Source organism: Tiliqua scincoides, chromosome 1 (assembly GCF_035046505.1).
Source record: "Tiliqua scincoides isolate rTilSci1 chromosome 1, rTilSci1.hap2, whole genome shotgun sequence".
Lineage (NCBI taxonomy): Eukaryota > Metazoa > Chordata > Lepidosauria > Squamata > Scincidae > Tiliqua > Tiliqua scincoides.
In genome coordinates, this window is record NC_089821.1 from 268957159 (window position 1) to 268975342 (window position 18184).

An 18184-nucleotide genomic window follows, 5' to 3' on the forward strand; every position below is an offset into this window, starting at 1 on the left:
GTGCTGGCTGTACAATCTGAAAATTGATGGTCCTTAAAGAGCAAATAAGCAAGAATAGCAGCAGTCCTCAATGCCATATTATTTAAGGACCAATATGGTAAGAATATGAATGCTGGATCACTTAGTTTGTAATACTAACTGGGAAACACCCCAAGTACAAATGGTGAAAGTGTTACCACTTGCTACACTGAGCCAAAGATTTGCATAGCCACAGATATGCACAGAGATTTCTTCAGCATTGTGGGCATTTCTGTGTTTTAGCAATGGAGGTGACACATGTGCAAACCAGAGTACATGTGGAGCTGCTTTGTGCCATGAAACGGACAGGGGATCTCCAAAGGCTGGCTGTGGAGCTCACTCCTGACTTGGAGTCAAATAGTAGATGTAGGACATAAATCACTGGACATAAAGCAAAACGCTGGGAAAATAATGAGTCAGCAATTGTATTAAGAAACATTTTATTAACAAAACGGTAAATTCCACTTGCTTAGCATTTCCAATAATGGATAACTTGGCCTTGCAACAAATAAAAAAAATTGTAAATATCTATCACAGAAAGCACTATAAGGTTAAGGGCTTCTGACTCTTTTTGATATCTTGGGAATGAATAATTTCACACATTATTTTAGTGTATTGTTAAAAAAAAGGCAACACAATACAGTAATAATAAAAAAGCCATCTCACTGTGCAATCCTAAACATGCTGACTCAGAAGAAGACTCACTCACTGTCTTTGGGGAGCCTTACTCCCTTGCAAGCATGCAGAGGATTGTAGCCTTAGTCAGACAAATTAGATTGTTATAGAAATGGGATTAATGTATTTGTTATGTATTTGAAAAAGAGAAAAGTATTTTAATATAGCTACTGTAACATTTGATAAATGCAAACACTTCTTGGTTTCGTTATTAAATCACAAAATCAACAAGGAAGAACAGGAGTAGCTCCCCAGAAAATTCCCTTTGCTAGAAATAGCAATCCCCTATCACTTATTCCTTAAAGTAATTGTGTTAATTGCTTGGAAAAATCATCTGGCCAAGTTAGGTGAGTTATAATAAATATGAAGTCACAAAAGAACTGCCATTAGCTTAGACTGTGGCACTGGTTGAGAACTCCAAGGATCTTGGAAACCCTCTCCCCTTTAATACAGCCTCATTGTTGTAGGAAGTTCATTTCACCTCTGGTTTTACTTTGAGTATGAGAGTCAGATTTTCCTTGTTGCTCAAGGAAGCCATGTGCTGTTGTCCCCTGAGCACAGGTGAATGAGAAAGGCGGTGCATCAGGGAATCAACTGAACAAACTATTTTTGGGTTAACTTTTAATGCTATGTAGCTTTCCCGATATTTCCTTCAAATATTCACAAGCATCACACAAAAGAAATGAAAAGAAAAAGCCCTTCACATACAGCATGATCAACAATCAAATCATTTGGCAGTTTCCAAGGGTGGTGATACCAAGACAGTTTTCCATGTGTTTGTAAAGTATTGCTGTGTTGAAGACTGAAAAATCCACCATTTCCTTAAAGCTAGTTGTAAATTCCTCTCATCTGTCAAGTGTGAATGAGTTGACTTATCCCGGAGGCCTTCCAAGGGAGGAAGGCTGATTCTCTACTGAACTACCATATTTTGGCCTAATGTATTACTTTTGTATTTCTCTCACTATGTGAGATGTTACACAATGACATTGTAGGAGCCTAATGAAGTCTGATTTTTGTTTTTTACAAAATAAATTCAGAAAACTCCCTTGTAGATATATAATTTATGCATGTATCTGAACCAAAATGCATTGTTTTTATGTATATCTCTGTATAGAACTTAAAAAAAATTTCCCTCCCAAAATACTGAACCCACTTAGCTGAGAAAGGGAGACTTTCTTTCAACATAGAAAAAAGCTGGCTCCTTTGGTGAAAGTTGTTTTAAAAGAAAACTGCAATAAGGACTACTGCACCAAAGGTATCACTTGGAATCCTGTTTTGGATGTATTTTATGTTTATAAAATGTATATTTTTCATAACTAAGGAAGGCCTCAGTGTGAGGTGCTGGAGTAATTTAAAGGACAAATGTCTGAATTCTGTTACCGACCAACTCTGTAGTGGTTATAGCCTGAAAATCAGGCAAATGCTATCAGGCCCTAAAGGTTTGGATGAAGAATCCCATGGAATTAAGCCTCTGGCTCACAACCTGGAGAGCAGCCAACCACTCTGGCCAATGATGTAATCTGGAGTGCAAGTCACTTAAAAAAAATTACCAGATTTGTGTCTTTGAGTTCGGAGGGAGAGGGGAAAACTTATGATTCTGGTTGGATTTGCTGATGTTTATTGGGAGTGGATAGGCAGTTGGAGAAGAAAACTACGATGTTTATATCTATATATATTTGCTTTCTAAATCCACTTCTTTCATACAAACTACTAAAACTGAACGGCAACAGAAGAGAGAGGCTGTACAGGTTTAAGAAGAAAATTAGCTGACTCTTATATACATTCATACACATCCCTCTTAGTATATTCACTACACTGTAAATTAAACAAAACCAAAGAAAAGAAGAAAGGAAAAAAAGACAAAGAAGAAGTAGAAGAAGAAGAACCAGGTTCGGGTGGCGAAGAAAACTTATGGCAGTATCTCATGGCTGCAAAAGGAAACAGAAAGGTTGGTTGCTTCAGTTGTCGTAAAACGTTCTATATCTAGCAACACTTAGAACATTGAGTTTACCAAAAATGGTTGAAGAGCGGATATAGTTTGCATTTTCTATACAACAGGCTAGAAAACATCACTTATCACAGTCCAGAAAGCACATATAGATGTGTTTTTTTAATATAAACATATGTAATAACATATTAAGCGTGCATGAATTTTGTTTCCAATGATTGCATCTATGCCCTCAGGTTTGTTTGTTAGTGGTGTGTGAAAATAAGCCTTATATTTCACTTCTTTTTGTTTGTTTGTTATTATTATTATTTTTGAAAATAAGGCCGCTATATTGTTTTCCTCACAACCAGAAAGGGGCTTTTTCGAAAGTGTTTTGTTTTTGTTTGTTTTTAAAATGTGGTTTATTCAGAAAAGCCAGCACTTCACTTCAAACCCAAGCTCCAATCATTGCTCCGTTGCACCAGGTGGCAAACTCTGTTTCGAGGTTTGCTTATTGAGCGCTTGTGTAGAACGTCAAAGTCTTCTCAGGTAATAAGACTAATGGACTCCTAAGGAAAGTGCTAGCACTTTGGCTAAATCCAGACTCATAGGTAGCTTCTTTGTGTGTGAGAGATTTCATTTTTTGTTTGCTTGTTTTCAGTTTCATATATTTCATGTTGTGCTGGGTGATGTTTTTGTAGTAATACTCCTTGCCTTATGAGTGTGCGGTAGTACCAACATCGTCTTCAGAAACATTCCAGCAACATAAAGACGGCAGAGTAAATGAAAACACTGTGGATGTTGGGGGATTTATTGGCTCCTGTTTCGGTGAAACAAGAGTATGAGAAATGCTTATTTCATTTTTTTTCTTTCCTTTTTTTCTTAGAAAAAGTCTTTCCTTTCTGATTGCATTCCCTGTGTTCTTTTTCCCATTTTTTTTTAAACTTTGTATGTGCTTCATAAAAAGTAAAGTAAATAAGTTTTGTTTTATGTCTCAGATAAAATGAAGACTATTTCTATACAATTGTTCTTTCGGCTGTCAGGATCAGACGTAGTACTCCTTATCCTTGTTTTTCTTATTTTTGTTGGAGCTTTTAGAGCTGTTGGGTTGCTTTTCCTTAATCACAGCCCCGTTGGACTGTGCTGAGTTACTGATGTAGTTTCGACTCTCGTCAACATGATAGGAGCCTTCATCCCGGTTTCTGTACTTGTACATGGCATAGAGGAGGATGAGGATGCACAGAGCTGCCGCTGCAACAATCCCAACTACCATGCCGGTTGTGCTGCTGGATTCCCGAACCACCTCATCTGAGCTTGGGTATCCGCCCCGTCCAGGTTTGGTAGGACTTGCTGTTGGTAGATGATGAAAGAAACATTTATACAGTGCAAACAAAGTAGAATCACTTCTACATTCTATGACACTTAACAGATCAGGCAAAGTGACATTTCCGGTATGTATCTGTGCACATCTGCAAGGAACACACCCCTTGCTTCTAGTTCAGCAGTCTGGGATCAAATGGAACAAAATGCACCCAACCTCCCCATTTTTGAGGTCATGCATATATATAAAATGTAAAATAATACACTGAAAAAAGGACAACAAGATTACAATGCAGAAGAGGTTATTGAAAACTAGACTCATGAACTACCAGCATGAACTAGCCTAGTGACAGATCTTGCTGCACTTATGAGGGCCATCTAGATGCCTAGCCTCTCAGTACTGAGCTATGAAATCACCCCAGGCTTGGCATCATGGGGGGGGGGGGTGTTTTCTTAAAATTTCCACATGTATTCCACCAAAGCAAGACCTTCAAATTCACTTTCAGTATTCAATGGTGAGATGTAAGAAAATTCCTGAGAAATATTTATTAACCAAATCAAAATTCATTTTGAGAACTCTACTGAATTGACCCAGAATATTTCCTCTGGGTGAAAATCTGTTGCACAGCCACTTTTCAGGTTAGTTGTAATTAGAACAACTAGTGAAACTAGTAAAATGGTTAAATATTAAGCATGAGTAACCTAAGTGGTAGATGATCAGCACAAAACAATAAAGTACATAAGAGTCAACAAACAGATACATGATAATTACTCAGCCAAAGGTCTGAAATAAAGAGTTCAAGTTTAATCTATTATATTTCAAATTTAGTCAGAAATAACATTTGCAAACATGCACTGAGCAGCATCTTCTTCAGAGGCAGGGAAAAGGTAGACTGTCCAAAATTATTGGCAATATTAAGAGCAAAATACATCCATAAGCCCTTTGGCCTTAGTAGTAATACGTAGTAAATAAATAACCCCATCTTCCTCCTGGTGGACTCAAGGAAGCTTATTGAATCAATTAAAACACAACTAAATCAAAAAGACCTTATTTGGTATGCATTTCCACACATAAATGCTTCATTCCAGGAGCACTACATATGCACATGTAACCTCAGATAGATATGTAGCATGTGCCCATGTTTCTCTTTTCCTATCCTGCAGCTGGGTCTAAGTATTGAGAGTCCTTTCACAATGGTTAAAATTGTGCCAAATAGCTGTTGGAAAGGGGAGGGCTGAATAACTGCGTTCTGTCATTCCCCTTCCCCCAGTGCCTGGTTAGAAGATCACTTCCCTTACCCACCAAACAGGTAGCAAATCAGTAGGATTTTATATCTCCACACCCCCCCACCCCCAAGCACTCTGCATGTGGTCATTCAGATCTGGTATCATTGTAAGTTCTATGGCAATCCAGGACATATATGAGGTCCAGGGATGCTACTCTTCACATTGGCACAGGTTGTTGTCATGAATATGTACAGTTTAGGCCTAGTAGCATTGCAAGGCCTGAACCAAGCTAAAACAGTAACAGAAGTGGCTTGCATTTCCTAGCTGCTAGGATTTACAATTCAATGGAAGGTGATTATGTAGCACCTAGGCAGCCAGAAAGAAGCCCATCAAGGATGGAATGCAGCTGCAGATCTCCAGGGGGGAGGGAAGAGCTGAGAGGGTGAGCTTCCAGCCCCACTTCCAGAGGACAGGGTCTTTGTTCCTTGTCTCTAGTGAGAGAGGTGGTGGGTGCACATCCTGCCCCACCAGGACCATGTGGCCTCTTAGGTAACTGAGGATCTACAAAAGAAGCTGACCCAGGTGAGAGTCAGAGATTAATAGAGTTAGCCAATTAGCTTTGTTGTTTTATGCTGATATGTTTCCTAGAAGTTTTATGCCTCTAGCGTTTGCTGCCTTTTGTAACTTTTTGTAACCCTATGTATTTAATAAAGTAGAAAATCTTTTTACCATGTTGGTTCATTCTCTGTTGGGGACAAAGGTTCAGAATCCTGCCTAGCCGTTCAGCAAGCTACCAAAAATCCTCATTGTGGACTAGAAACTTGAGGACTGAGACTTTAAGTAAAGAAAGTGCTCAGTGCCTACAAGGGATATAGTTAAGCCTAGAGGGTCTCGGTTTCCCTGGACTGAGGCACTGGCTCTTACAGGGTGGTGGCAGTACTACCGAACAGGGATCTTTGAGGGCTCTAGGGTTCAGAACCAACAACTCTGAGCACCCAAAACCCTGGGAGTGAGACCCAAGTGTACGACAGTTGTGCAAGCATTTCCCCTTATAAAAATGGATGAACCAAATGTATTTGCTTACATAGGGGAGAGAGTGTTGCTCAGGGGCAGAGCTCATGTATTTATTATATGCAGAACGGCCCAAGTTCCAGGTCCACCATCTCCAGGTAGGGCTGGCTGGGGAAAAACTCTGTCCGAAACCCAAGAGTGCCACTGCCAGTCAGTGCAGGCAGTACTAATCTACGGACCTTTTAGGCAGCCTATACCATTCCGGTAGTGTAAACAGCTTTACTGCTGTTGCAAATATGACAGCGCCATCAAGCAGGTCTGTGTAATTATGGATGGAAAGTGCCTGCTGCAGCTCATAAGATTGCACAGGGGTTGGGAGGGAGGTGGGAGCGCATGGAATGGGGCAGGGAGTGGGTGAAATGGGGAAGCAACAGGGCCAGGGGGGCAGATTGGCCCTGGCAAGCAGGCAGATTCAGTGGCAGCAATACCTTCCAAATCCTAGCTGCTTTCCTGGGCCCAATCAAGCGCCCAATTCATTGGTCAATGAAGACTTAGGCCAGGAATCTTGCTGGCGCAGGTACACGTTCATTAGAGAAATACTGCCAGTTCTGGCTCCAGGTGCCTTCGGTATTGCTTGCAATCTCTGCTCATCAGAGGCTCCTGCAAGTCCATTAGCAATTGGCAGACCTGATGCCTGAGGTATATCAGGAGATACACCTTGCCCAAAATTGCTTTTAAACTCTGGCATGAGGCAAGATGAATGGCTCTTGTGAAAAACGTGGAGTTAATGGGCAGAACATCACATAAATGAGAAATACTGGCAAGCAGAGTCCAGTGAATTCTGATACCCAGGGCTGGCAAGCTTGGCTAAGAGGGTCCTTACAGGGAACACAGAAGCAAGCCACAAGAATATGGCTCTGCTTAACATTACCCTGCTTAACTGACCAAACATTTTGGCAAAGTTCTGTTCAATGTTTATAATCCCAACTCTTCTTTCTACTGAGACGGCTTTTATCCAGTCGTATTTCTGGATAATACGTATTTCATGCCTGGACTTTTTCATGCCAGGACTATTGCAATGTTCTCTTTGCTTGCTAACTTATTTAGCAGTTGGCTATTTGTCATATTTGTCCCCTTGCCCGGGCAAAGCCCCAGCTGCGGCAACAGGTCTACTCGGACCTGTCCCTGCAATATTTCTGCCTGCCTCGCTCCCTGGCTCTACTTAGCCAGCAAAATGGCTAGTGTAAGTCTGAGGAGACACATAGGTGATGGGTGGCCTACCAGGGGTAAAAATATTTTTTTATAAAACTACATAAACTATTTTTACTTGCCTTCTGCAGGGTGTCTGATTACCCACCACCCCCAGTTGAGGTGGCTGCAAGCTATAAGATGATGGGAGGCAGGATTGGGCAGTAAGGTGCTTACAATCTTGTGTTGCGGCAATGCAGCAACTATTTCACATTGCCATGTTCTTTCCACAGTGCTACAGTTCTTGCCAACCTTGAGACTCCATAAAGCACCTCAGGTTTTGACTTCAAAACACTATGATTTAACCTGAAAATCACATGTTTTCAAGCTCTGCCTCAGCTTGTGCTGAGAATCAATCCCACAGAAGTCAGAAGAAGCAACAAGAAGGGTTTTTGTGCCCCTCCCTCACACTGCAGGATGTGGCCATTCATCTGAGTTGGCTGTGCCATCAGATGTTCTATGTGAGACAATTCATTGTGACTGAAGAGAGACTCTTGAGCACATCTATCGTGAGTGAAAATGAGAGAGACTTTTCCAGCTGAATGTGATTTCAGAAATTAATTTCTGCCCAAGAAAAGAATGGAACCTACAGAATAAACTCTGTCACTATCTGACAGGCAAAAAGTTGTCTTTCTTCTTTGAACACAGGCATCTGAGGCAAATGCTGTCAATTAACTTTGCTATTAATGTGTGCTAAATGGCACTTTTCAGCTCTCTTTTTACAGGAAAATGTTTCTTTGAACACTGAGGCCTCAGAAATGAAACTGAATTTTTATTTTAAGGAAAAAAATGGAGTTTTTTTGTTTTGTTTTTTAAATTAAACCTGCTGGCACTCTTTAATTTTCAGCATCTTTTCACAATTAGCTCACTTACTCCATCTGTCTAAGGAAGACACAACCACCTAATTAGCTGAAAGTGTTACCGCCGTTCTTCAAGTAGATGTTTGTAGTTCGTGGAGCGGCAGTGGGGGTTTGGAGACAAAATCGTGCTGTTTTGTTCTATTGATTGCTGCATGAAAGGAGTCACTTTCCCAGTGATATTGACAACTAGTAGTTCTCTTCAATTATTTTACAGCCTGATACTACAGGGAGCTTTTCCACCCCCACTCCTGGAATGGCGAGCATTATCTAGAAACAATATTATTATTAATGAAGGAGCTGAAAGAGAGTGGCTTATTCCAACCCACACAAACCCAATTATGTACTGCTGTTCTTATGTAGTTAATTTACTGAGAATACATCATAAAGACATAAGCACTAAAGAAGTGAGAGGAGGGGGACACCAACGTGGAGATATTCATGACTGATTCTGAAGACAACAAGGACTCAAGTGTTTGCTAAGGTAACACTTGTTCTTGCAACCTACAATAAAGGAGAGTCACAGCCCCTGGGCCTTCTCCCCATAACAGCAAGCAAAGTTTCATAGCCTGTTTATTTGGTTAAGCTCCAATTAGTATGTTACGGAATATCATAACTGCCTTTAGAGTCTTGCCAGTAAAACACAGAAGACCAAATCCTTATATCATGGAGATCTTGTCCGTGGGGATCTTGTCCCCAACAGCAAGGTACAACATGCTATTGTACCTCCAACTTATGCTATTGTACCTCTTGTCTAGACAGAATGGCTCCTTTATAATATAATGGCTCTGTGTGTGTGTGTGTGTGTGTGTGTGAGAGAGAGAGAGAGAGGGGGGGGGAATCCAGTACAGCTCTGTTTTGCAAGGTGCCCACAGTCACATTATTGAATTAAAATTAGTAACTTTAAAAGAAGTTCGTTTTTATAAGCTGCCTTGAGAATAATGTTTGTTGACAGGGCAGTAAAAATATATTAATGGACCGCCTAAATAAAAAATAACTGATGTGTCAGCTATGGGACTGGAACTAGCTTCCTTGGTGCCTAAGATACCCTTTTAAAGTTTTCTCCAAATGGCTGAAATGGCACGAAATTACTCCAACACTGTAGCCTTATCATTCTCCACAGTTAGACACTGTTGAGAGCATGCCAGCAAATCATGTCCCCATCATCAACATGCTCATAGTCCCACCCTTCCACACTTCCAAGGCATGGCTTGCCAGTGTGCTCACAGCGTTATTTAACCTTGTAGAATTCTAAGATGGTTCACAATGACATGATAACATGGAAGTTGTGTCTTAGTGATTGGCCTTCACCATTTGATATATAACACCACTAAACATCACTAGCAACTGTGTTCACTGATGTCAAGTGAACCAAATCTGTGAAGGAAATTAGCTCTCAGGACGCTCAGGGTACAAACTTAAACTGGTTTTGTACTTGGTTTAACTATCATGTCTTTGTTCAAGGACACTTAGGAATTAAGATTTTGTGAGGGTGCTAAAAAGCATCTGTTAAGGCATAACCCACAGTTCCTTACCAGAGGGAAACTCCAAACATTAAAATGGTTGATGTTTGTATAGCATACATACATACATACATACCTCTCTCTCTCTCTCTCTATCTTTATATATATATATATATATATATCCCCTTGGGGGTCATGAAAAATTAACTTCCTGTCCTCAAAATGCTTGTTGCTTACTAACAGCAACCCACAGGACTGTTGTGAACATCACATTACTACTCTGAAAAGCAGTCTTACTTTGGAAGTCTCCATTATTTCACCCGCGTGCCATTAAAAGCAACCAAACAATGAAAGTCCCTTATTTCATTGCCCAGGAAAAGGCATATTAAAAGCTAATAACCACTCTGCTTCTTTAGATATAAGACCATAAAACCAAGAGGTTGGAAATTCTCAAGACATGAAAAACCACCTGCGAATAGCGGAGCTGCCTTTATGACAGTATGGATGGTTTGGCAGTGAGCGCACAGATGGCCATAAAACTATATTTTTCATCCCACTGGCAGGAATTAACCATCCATCCTGTCTTTGCACTGGCCTCTCTCAAAACGATCAATGAGGTGGGTATATTGTGCTTGTCCTCATTAAGGTCTTTTTTTTTTTTTAACACATCTTTCTGAATTGTATCACATACTGAGCTAGATGGGATTGATTTTTATATTCTTTTTGTTACTGTAGCTATGAAATAACTGGTCTGGAACAATCATGATTGGCTACAGTTCTCCACTGCGTATTAGAGAGTGATTATAATTCTTGGCGGCCCTTCAATATGGCTCTTAAGTTTCAAGAGAAGGGGGGGGGAAGTGACAGTTGTCAATGTCCAGTCTTCATTAATACTGTGAAAAGAAAATTGGAACTGCAGACTCCTGCTGTGTGTGAGAATTGAAATTAGCACAGGTCCTTTTTCTCTTTAAAATTTTTTTGAAAGGCCTGCTTGTTTCAGATATTGATGCTTTTGCATAAAACAGGAGGAGGGAGCTGCTGAGAAATTATTCACAAGACGAGAATTTTTTAACTACTGCATTTGCAACAAGGCATGAAAGTAATTATTCTGTGGTGTGCACTCCATGGGTTTTCAATCTGAGATCAGCTGGAGACCAGAAATCTTATCTGGACACCATTTCATCTGGACATGGTGCTACTCCCTTGTCCTCTTGGCCATTAAATCAACATGTTTTCCCAAATGGGTCCTGCCTTTCCTTCTCGGTTTCGATCTGAGCTGTACCTTCAGCAGAACCATGGTACAGAATCCTTTTTGTCCAGTGTTATCTAAAAGTACAGATAGGGAAATCACTTTTTTTGTTTTGTTTTGTTTTACTCCTGTAAAATAAAATCCATGCAGGCAGAAAAAGATCACATCAGGGAAAAAGATGCTAGGAATGGCACCTTTTTGATGTGCTAGTTTACTGGGTACAAAATTTTTTTACAGGTCTGAGAATTTTATGGATAAAAGGGTATGAAAAGAAGCCATGCTATAAATAGCATAGTAAATAACTACATGCCATTTAGTTTTTGAATATTGTGATGACTTCCCCCTTTTTACATTTGTAATTTTATATGAATTTAATAAATAAAAAAACAAAAACGTGACACTTATTTCTGTCTGAAATAATACAGTCCAGAAAGGAACCTATCACGTTATGTTGTCAGGGAAGAGGAATGGGTGCTTGAATTCAATCCTCCCCTTCCCTGTTGATGTGGCATTATTTCTGGTTGGCATTATTTCAGCTTTTGAAAAAGAGGTCATGAATGCACCAAACAAGATGTATGACCTGGTGAAATGCAGTCCCGCTAGTCTGCTCCGGTTTGTTGAAGTGGGTGGGCTTTGGTGTGTATTATTTATTTACATTGTGCTACTCGTGTACTTGGGTGGCTCTTCACCTAGAGAGACATTACAGCCCCAAGGGGTTTGCAATCTTGATACTACCACAAGGTACTCAGGAGAGGGAGTGAAGAGGGATGGAGGCAGGGTGGCTGGTTTTTAATTGACAATAGTGATCAGAAGCCTCTCACCTGCTCCTTTTCTGATGATGCAAATTTTGTTTAGGTTACTGTTCTCCCTTGTTTGTTTTATTTATACCTTGGTTTTCTCCCATGAAACTCAAGGCAGCATACATGGAGGTTCAAAACTATCTCCACTTGCCTGCCTTGTTTTGGCAAGGTGAACACATCATGTGTCCTTCAAACATGCTCTGGGACAAGGGCTATGCTCTCTATCTATATAGATATATCTATATCTGTATAACTGTATATATATATCTGTATGTATATATCTGTATATATCTGTGTATATATCTGTATATCTATCTATATCTGTATATCTAGATATAGATAGATATATCACAGAGAGAGCGAGCGAGAGAGAGAGCGCATAGCCCTTGTCCCAGAGCATGTCTGAAGGATATATTTGCCCTCCACTGAACAGACCTAACGGCCTAGACAACATTCTTGCCTCTGACTCTACGCAGTTCAACCTAACTATGAAAGTCCAGTGGTTTGGGCTCACTGTCCTCTCCTCACTACTCTTGCTTTGTGCCAACTAGATAACACTAGGGACACTAGGAAAAGACCTCCAAAATTTCTATAATACAAATGCCCAGTATATCTTGGTTCTTTCTTCAGTCAGGAAGCCACAAGTGAAAGATGTGAGCAGACATGTACACAGCAACAACAAAATTGTTTTGTTCTTGCGGAATCAAGCCAAGGAATACAGTGTGCAAGGAAAAGAAATGCATGTCAATCAGCTGAGGGATGAATATCAAAGTATAGCCTGAGGGGAAGAATGTATCTCTGTTACTTTCCTGTGGACTTAAGCCTCTAGTAAAGCATCACTTAATTTCAAAGACAATGAAGCAGGGTGATTGCATATTCCTGGGAAAGGAAACTATCTTCTGTTTAACTTCTAATGAGAAGTTACTGCATTGCACAGTCTGTTGGGATGGGTTTGGGCTGCCTGCCTGAAGACATCCAAGGTCTGAGGCCTCTGCCATGGAAGGAGGCTGGTGGTGGTGATTGATCTTCTTGCCACACCAGTATGGAAGGCAAGGCCTGGAGTGCCTTAGGGTCCCCCAACACATCCCAAACAATGTAAAATATCAGGTACAGTATTTCTGGTTGTGATGAATTCATTTTCAGCAGTCTGAATTATGGGATCCCCTGTTGTTGAATACTTGCCCGCCAAATGCCCAGCGTGCCACAACAGTCTTCTTCTTGGATCACTGAAAAGTTACTCCATTTTGTTTAATTTTTGTAAGCTGGACAAGTGGACAAGAGAAGGAGGCAAGAGTGTACTGTCTGTGTGCTCTTGTGATTGACAAGCCCACGGCTCTCTGTGGTGACCGTAGCGCTTTCTTTGCAATTAATGCTGAGCTATGTTTGATAACTGCTGTGCTCTAGATGAGTCGTTTCTCTTTCCATGAGGATAAAAATTCTATCATCTATGGATCACAGTTCTCTGCTTCATGCACTCCAAGTGAGTTACATTTTCTCCCCTTCAATTTTGCTTTGCCGTTTGCTTTTGTTTTGTTCTGCCTCCTAGGTTTGCCAGAACCTTCAGTATGCTACTTGTATGCTCATCATTGTATGGGCTTTATGATTCTTCACACAAACAGTTCACATGGCAGTTACCAAGTGCTAAACTCATCAGGCCATGGCTTGCCTCTGTGGCAGGACTAGGCAGTAGCCATAATAGCCAAACTGGGGATAATGCAGCCTACAAGGAAGCTTAAGCCACATAAATGGACTTTAATGACTGAAGAAACATTTACAATTGCCCAGCCTCTTAGGGAACTTTATATAGTCTCTCCTATACTTCTCCTCCACCATTTTGGTTTAAAAATATTCATGGCAAGAAACAGTATGCTAAAATGTAGGGGTGTCACTCAGCACAAAGTCTGGTACACTATGGGCACAATCCTATCTTGCGCTGGAACAGGCAAGTTCCCCGGAATCAGGAACAGGCAAGTTGGAACCAGGGGTTGGGATCCAGCATAATTGCCGGGTCCCAGCCCCCCTCCCACCCACTGCCATGCCTCCCCCCACCCTGGAACACCTCCCTCCTGTCTCCTTCCTGCCCACTCCAGAGCCTTGCGTTGGCCCAGCTGGGCCAACGCAAGGCTTGCCCCACAAGCCACCATGGAGGTTGGATTCAGCCTCTATGTGCCAGCGCAGCTCTGTCGCAGGTGCAGCTTCCTTGTGAGGAGATGCAAACATGCTTTATGGCACATTTGTGACCCTCTGAGGTTGGCGCAAGGGACTTGCACCAGCCTAATGTGCAGTTAGGATTGCACTGTAAGAGTCCAATCCTATGGGCACCTTACAGTGCTGAATCTTGTAATCTGCAACTGGAAAGCCTGGGACACTGGTGTGAAAGCTGCACACTGTTGTGCACTTTAGGGCCACTGGCACAAACAGCCAGAGGCACCATGATATAAAGTTGGGACAGTCCTTGATGAACATCCAGAAACTACAGTTAGGGTAAAATGTGGCTGCACGTGTGGTGATTGGGGTCCAGCACTTGGTCAACATCAGGCTTTTGCTAATGGCATTGATTGCTGGTTCATTTCCAGCTGATTTCTCCTATTCCATCCTCCTATTCATTTCTCCTATTCCATCCTTCTCTCCCTGATTTTCTCTGACTTCTCTGGATTCTGCTGAATGTAGGTTTGTTGCTGATTTTTCTGTTTTAATTTGATACTGTTATGGTGTATTTTATATGGTTTTAATGTTGGTTGTTAGCTGCCTCTTAGAGGGGAAATGCAAGCTATAAATATTTTAAATAAATAAAAGCCCTGAAATGACAGTGGGACAATATTATTTCAACCTGTAGTGGTGAGATCACATTTTTGGTTGCTCCCCCACATTTAATTCTGTCCAACTAGAAATATAGGACATTAGAAACAAAGCTTCTAGTCCAGCTCTTTCTCGTATGTGCAACATTTTTTTTCTTTTTATGCTTTTTACACAATTTCAAAAGCTAATTTAAAAACCAGAATGTGAGTTGAGGAGAAAAGGACAATTGCAAGCAAACTAAAAAGTAAGATAGACCTTTCCACATTTCCTAGGGACTGATCTGCCCCATTCACTCTTAATCAGCAACCATTGTCCACTCTCCTGAGAAAATAACCCCAACATGCATCAGTTTACACGTAGGAAGCAGACAGAAGAAATAAATTATTAGTAGTAGGACACCAAACGATCCAGGGTGGTGAAAATCAAAGCAGATTGTGAGAAGCTCCAAAAGGAAATCCAAACATGGTGAGCAGGCAACAAAATAGCAAATGATATCCAATGAAAATCAGTGTAAAGTGATGCACATGGGGCAAAAAAATCTCTCGGTCACTTATGCACTGATGAACTCTAAGCTGCTGGTTACAAACCAGGAAAATGATCTTGGGTTTATGGTGGATAGCTCAATGAAAACATTGGCCCACGGTGTGCCTGCACTGAAGAAGACCAATTCCATGCTAGGGGTCACTAGGAAAGGGCTCAAGAATAAGACATCCAATATAATGCCCTTATCTAATTTTATGGTGTAGATACAACAAGAATACTGTGTATAGTTCTGATTGCCACATGTCAAGAAGGATGTTGTAGAGCTGAAAAAGGGAGAGAACAGACAAGAACAACTACAATGATCAGAAGGCTAGAGGAAAGGTTACAATGTTGAAAGCTTCTTAGCTTGGAAAAAGGTGATTAATGGGTGATATGACTGAGATTTATAAAACTACGACAGGACATAGGGGGTGATGCTGTGACGTTGCTGCTGTCTGCCCAGGTTCCTCATGGAGAAGTAGAAAAACTGGGGCTCCTCATCTTCCCCTGCCCATACTTTCAGAGTATTTATGGGAAGTGGGTTAGGCTGCACTCGGCTCCTCTTCCACTAAGCCTGCAGTGCTATCCACACTCACCTGAGAGTAAGCCCCACTAAACATAATGGACATGTTCATAAGTAGACATGCAGGGGATTGGGCTCTAAGTGGACCCTGTCAGTGTCCCAAAGTTTGGTCATGGGCTTTCATTCATCAGGGAGCTATATGACAAACAGCTCCAGTGTCTTGCTGCCTTCCTCCCCATCACAAACCACTGGAAGGGCTTTTAAGCCCTGTTGTGGATGTCCTCCCGATCGTGCCCCACCCCTGGAACACCTGGATGTAGTATCTCTACTGCTAAGGCAACAGTGATGCTTGCCAGGGATGCTGTGAGCCATGCAATTTGTCCATGGTGTGGACGCGTAATCAGGCCCAGGCTGGAACCAGGAGTGACCAACTAGTTGATTCTGTCCTCAGACCAAAGACTTGGTGTGAAGAGATGACAGAGAGAAGATTTGCTGCCTCTCCCACAATACAAGGTTTATGCAGTGAAACTGATTGGCAGGAGATCTAATATGAACAAAAGGAGGCATATTTTTCACTCAGCACATAATTGGTCTGAGAATTTTGCCAGCAGATTTGGTGACGGCCACGAAGTTGGATGACTTCACACCAAGTCTTTGGTCTGAGGAGTAAAGAATCAAAAGAGGAAGAAGAATAGGAAACAACTACCCTCTTAGAGTATTTCCTATTAATATTGAGTAGAAACCTTGAAAATTCTGATGAAAGAATGAATCACACGATAAAAGATCCAAGAAAAAGTTACATGTGCTCATTATCACATACCAGGACTGGGAGAGCAGTGGAGGCGGCTGCTTCACAGGGCCCTCAGATAAGGTAGTGCTTCCCTATTTTAGTCATGGGTAACAGTCTATCCTCCATATCTACCTTACCCATGCTTTGTGCACTGGAGAGGACACTGTTCCGGAACCACTATTCAGAGCACGATACCATAGTCTTCCAAGACGGAAGGATGCCAACTGTAAAAGTTCATCTCTTGTGAAGGGGGGCCTGAGCTTTGACCATTCTGACAAGATGGACCCGCCTTGACTGCAGCAAGGATGGGTTGGACTGGAACTCTGAAAGTGTAAGACTTTGGTGAGTGATAGAATTAGGAGTTAGCTCTTTATTGCTTTATTGTTGCTGAGTGTTGTATTGTAATGATATGCTCTAATCTAAATTCTGAAATCTGTGACTGATGCGGTGCCTTTCTGTATAACTATTTCTTTAATTCTCTTCAATAAATTCTATCTATTATAGCTAACTGGATTATTGGGACTGATGGAACAAAGGGACTTGGTTGTGGGAGCTAATCCATGGTTGGTTGGTATGTGAACTGGATACCCTGGTAAAGGAGACCTGCTCCTGGGTTCAGGCCGAGTTAGGGAGGCTCAGGCTGGAGTACGGCTCAAAGGGGTTTGAGAAATTGACCTATCAGGAAGCTCTGATGATTGAAGAGCAATTGGCAACTGAAACAGGAGAAGCCTGAATGGCTTAATGGGTTTATGGCTGGTTAATTACCTCTGGAAGCAATAAGCACGACACTCTGGGGGAAGTCGTGAAGCCTGTAACACTTACGACACAATCTTATACTTACCTTCCAATGTTGGGAAGGGTCCCCTGCTGGTGGGATTGCAGTAAAGCAGTTATAGTGCCAGTCGTAAAAGGTGCTGTGGTAGCACACTAGTCAGCATGCTGCTGGGAACACTGGTGGGAAGGCCTTGCCCTCCCACCCATGCCATTGCTTCCCCCCACTGATTGCTGGACCAGGTAAGCCAGGGAGAGGCAGCAGAAGGGTGGAATGGGGCGGAACAGGGACAGCGATGGGGCAGAGGATGAGTGATTTGGTTGAAAGGGGGATGAGTTCAGTGGTGACGGTGGCCACTGAATCCTACCCACTTTCCCGGACCCAATCCTGCAGCACAAGTCCAGGTAAGGGAGGTCTCATTTTTCCACTTAAAGCTTTTTCCATTACATATTTTTCTGCTCCAAACTATCCATCCAAACTCCACCCCATGGAGGTTGTGTGTGAAGTTTTGCAGTTATTCTCCCTTTTGCCCCACCTCCTAAATAATGACCTAAATTCCTCCTCCTTACACAATCTGCAAATGAGCTGAAGAAATATGTGTGTTTGCTCCAGCCCTATCCTAGACATGGAAATCATGTTGACTGTTTTGTGCTTAAAATGATCATTTGAAATCATCCTGCAAAGGTGCTTTAAGTGGAAAAGACAATATTTCCCTTTGAGAATATTGCACGTCACACCCACATTCTCTTTGCAAGGAATTGACCTCCCTTGTGTTAAGCTCCACCTAATGAAGTGTCATTCACCAGCATGCTTGTGTCTGATACTTTAAGCTGGGGAAGGGACATCAGCAGATGACTATTGATGACTATATGAACTATTAAGCCTTTTGCAAACAAACTGTGAGGAAGCTCATAGTATAATTCAGTGGAGAAAATAATTTCAAGCGTGAAAAGTCTGATGAATATGAGATTCATAATTTATAT

General features: G+C 41.6%; 1 protein-coding gene across 15 annotated transcripts in view; it reads right to left on the minus strand.

The window, feature by feature from the left end:
- Positions 1 to 475: 475 nt before the first annotated feature.
- Positions 476 to 18184, minus strand: part of NRXN1 (neurexin 1) — a 1133747-nt gene continuing 1116038 nt past the window's right edge. For all 15 annotated transcript variants that reach the window (XM_066625795.1, XM_066625872.1, XM_066625848.1 and 12 more), the window contains one exon: positions 476 to 3970. In XM_066625795.1, coding sequence (XP_066481892.1) covers positions 3666 to 3970 — 305 coding nt within the window. In that variant the 3' untranslated portion in view covers positions 476 to 3665. The remainder of the gene's footprint in view (positions 3971 to 18184) is intronic.